At 44.4% G+C, this 3,878-nt stretch overlaps 1 protein-coding gene across 1 annotated transcript; it reads left to right on the top strand.

Annotated features, from left to right (window-relative positions):
• The first annotated feature begins 330 nt into the window (after positions 1 to 330).
• On the top strand, positions 331 to 3,589 carry LOC121860644. Its single transcript, XM_042357911.1, has 2 exons — positions 331 to 411; positions 2,716 to 3,589. Exon 2 carries the CDS (start codon positions 2,721 to 2,723, stop codon positions 3,303 to 3,305), a length of 585 nt encoding a protein of 194 aa, XP_042213845.1. The 5' UTR covers positions 331 to 411; positions 2,716 to 2,720; the 3' UTR covers positions 3,306 to 3,589.
• The last annotated feature ends 289 nt before the right edge of the window (positions 3,590 to 3,878 follow it).

The following is a 3,878-nucleotide window of genomic DNA, read 5'->3' as shown; positions in this document are numbered from 1 at the left end:
GAGGTATAATTATTTTCATTAACCTGGGATATTATTATTATTATTATTATTATGTAAGATTTCTTGGTGATATCGCCTGGGTTTTTATTTATACGGTAATAATAATCAGGAACACGGTGGAAATAATTACGATATCCAAAGAAACATACAACAAGCGGAGGGCATTGTAAACATTGGCTTGGTGTGTGTGTGTGTGTGTGTGTGTGTGTGTGTGCGTGTGCGTGTGTGCGTGTGTGTGTGTGTGTGACCTTGTTTACCACCACAATGCCCCTTCCTTCGTTTTCTTTCTTTCACCCACCTTGAACCTCCACTACACATATGGTATATAAACAGGACACAGGCTTCAATTACCCACAACCTCTCCACTCGCTCAGCTGTCCAGTTCCTTAGCAAATTTCCTTCAGAGTGCAGGTAAGTTGGTGATCTGTGAGGCGAATCAGTTGGTGATCTGTGAAGCGAGTCAGTTGGTGATCTGTGAGGCGAGTTAGTTGGTGGTCTGTGAGGCGAGTTAGTTGGTGGTCTGTGAGGTGAGTCAGTTGGTGATCTGTGAGGTGAGTTAGTTGGTGATCTGTGAAGCGAGTTAGTTGGTGATCTGTGAAGCGAGTCAGTTGGTGATCTGTGAAGCGAGTCAGTTGGTGATCTGTGAGGCGAGTTAGTTGGTGGTCTGTGAGGCGAGTTAGTTGGTGATCTGTGAAGCGAGTCAGTTGGTGATCTGTGAGGCGAGTCAGTTGGTGATCTGTGAAGCGAGTCAGTTGGTGATCTGTGAAGCGAGTCAGTTGGTGATCTGTGAGGCGAGTCAGTAAATTTACCTATATCTCCCAACTCCTCTGTTTATCTGTCTCCTCACTCATTCTCTGTTTCACTAATCACTCCTTATTCTAGTGTTTTTTCACCTTTCCTAATTCTCTGGTTTATTTAGCTCTCCCACATCCACAAACACTTCCTTCCTAGTCTGTCTCTCTTCTCGTTCCTCATTAGCTTAGTAGTTCACTCACCTGTACTTTGTTCTGCTCATAGTTTATATTTTACCACCAACATCTGTGTATTTTAGTAATGTTTATATTTACGTCTAACTTAACCTAACCTAACTTAACCTAATTCTAACCTAGACCCAACTTGCTTAATTTAACCTAATTTGACCTACTTAACCTCATCTAGCCTAACCTAACCTATTTAACCTAATCTAACTTACTTAACCATACCTCACTCCACCTAACTTAACTAAATCTAACCAGCCTAAGCTAACTAAACAAAACCCAACCTAACCAAATCTAACCTAAACTAGCCTCATGACGTATACAGTAAAGTCTCTGTCCTCGCCAGACAACATACACGAATACAGTAAAGTCTCTGTCCTCGCCAGACAACATACATGTATACAATAAAGTCTCTCTCCTCGCCAGACAACATACACGTATACAGTAAAGTCTCTGTCCTCGCCAGACAACATACATGTATACAATAAAGTCTCTCTCCTCGCCAGACAACATACACGTATACAGTAAAGTCTCTCTCCTCGCCAGACAACATACACGTATACAGTAAAGTCTCTCTCCTCGCCAGACAACATACATGTATACAATAAAGTCTCTCTCCTCGCCAGACAACATACATGTATACAGTAAAGTCTCTCTCCTCGCCAGACAACATACATGTATACAATAAAGTCTCTCTCCTCGCCAGACAACATACATGTATACAGTAAAGTCTCTCTCCTCGCCAGACAACATACACGTATACAGTAAAGTCTCTGTCCTCGCCAGACAACATACACGTATACAGTAAAGTCTCTGTCCTCGCCAGACAACATACACGTATACAGTAAAGTCTCTGTATACACGTATACAGTAAAAGTCTCTGTCCTCGACAACATACACGTATACAGTAAAGTCTCTGTCCTCGCCAGACAACATACACGTATACAGTAAAGTCTCTGTCCTCGCCAGACAACATACACGTATACAGTAAAGTCTCTGTCCTCGCCAGACAACATACACATACAGTAAAGTCTCTGTCCGCCAGACAACATACATGTACAATAAAGTCTCTCCTCGCCAGACAACATACACGTATACAGTAAAGTCTCTGTCCTCGCCAGACAACATACACGTATACAATAAAGTCTCTCTCCTCGCCAGACAACATACACGTATACAGTAAAGTCTCTCTCCTCGCCAGACAACATACACTACAGTAAAGTCTGTCTCGCCAGACAACATACACGTATACAGTAAAGTCGAACAACATACACGTATACAGTAAAGTCTCTGTCCTCGCCAGACAACATACGTATACAGTAAAGTCTCTGTCCTCGCCAGACAACATACACGTACAGTAAAGTCTCTGTCCTCGCCAGACAACATACACGTATACAGTAAAGTCTCTCTCCTCGCCAGACAACATACACGTATACAGTAAAGTCTCTGTCCTCGCCAGACAACATACACGATACAGTAAAGTCTCTCTCCTCGCCAGACAACATACACGTATACAGTAAAGTCTCTGTCCTCGCCAGACAACATACACGTATACAGTAAAGTCTCTCTCCTCGCCAGACAACATACATGTATACAATAAAGTCTCTCTCCTCGCCAGACAACATACATGTATACAGTAAAGTCTCTCTCCTCGCCAGACAACATACATGTATACAATAAAGTCTCTCTCCTCGCCAGACAACATACATGTATACAGTAAAGTCTCTCTCCTCGCCAGACAATATGCAGCTGAAGAAATGGCTCACAGGCGCCGTCCTGGTCGTCCTGCTGGATCTGGTGACGCCCTTCATATTGACGACGGCAGTGACTGTGGGAGTGACGATCGCTAACCCTACCCTGGCGCTGATCGGCGGCACTGGCCTTCTTCTTGGAGCCGCTGGCCTCGCTACTGTTAAGAAGGCCAAAGTGTTGACTCCCAAATTTCACCACCGCTTCGTGCGTCAAGCAATACAGCTGCCTGACGAAAGCTTCTCCACCAGCGCTTTAGAGGCTCTGTTTGCCGTTGCCGAAAGTTTAGACCAAGAGACCAACTGTGGCCAACGGTTGGTGTGCGAGCTGGCGGCCACCCCCGAGGCCCAGCTGGCTCCTGACGAGGATCTGCTCATATCCTTCATTGAGGATCAGAGCAGCCTCAACCACAACCAGCTCAACAGTCCAGCCACCACCTTTCAGCGGGCCTTCTTCCTGGGCCGCCAGACTGGCTCTGTCGAGGACTGTGCCAACACTTACCAGAAGTGTCCGTTCAGCTCTAACCAGACCATGGAGATCATCAGGAGCGTCGGACCCGCCGCATCTACCCAAGTCTAGCCTCTGTTGTCCCTCACCACATTAGCTCTCAATACATCTACCCAAGTCTAGCCTCTGTTGTTTTTTCCGTGTTCATATCTGAACTAACATGGCCAAGGCATCCCACTAACATATTCATACAACAAATGATCAAAGAGTTTATTAAAAAAAAAAAAGATCCAAACATCATTTATGAGATGTGTGTAACTGTGGTGGTGTTGGCACTAGTCACTAGAGGATCCTTTAGGCTGAATGATCTATCATTTTGTATTCGATTACGAAATAAATATTGATTATAAAAAGTAGGTGTTGATCGTATATACTCCTGATATTTATGTTACTCAGATAAAACAAACACACACACACACACACACACACACACACACATGAAAAGAGTTATAATAAGGACATATCTACACACCCTGGTAGAAGACAGATATCATCAGACTACAGCTGCCACCTTCAACCGGGTTTCTGAGGCAACTGTAGCGAACCCGGGCTGTCTACGTTAACCAGGTATGACGGTAAGGGAGCAAGGAAGGTAGCGAAGGATGAAATGAAAATGAGGAGAGCGAGGATAAAAGGAAGGTCAAA

The sequence above is a fragment of the Homarus americanus genome, unplaced genomic scaffold (genome assembly GCF_018991925.1).
Source record: "Homarus americanus isolate GMGI-L3 unplaced genomic scaffold, GMGI_Hamer_2.0 scaffold11150, whole genome shotgun sequence".
NCBI classification, from domain to species: Eukaryota; Metazoa; Arthropoda; class Malacostraca; order Decapoda; family Nephropidae; genus Homarus; species Homarus americanus.
Note: the sequence above shows the minus strand (reverse complement) of the source record. Positions and strands in the feature narration are given on the sequence as shown.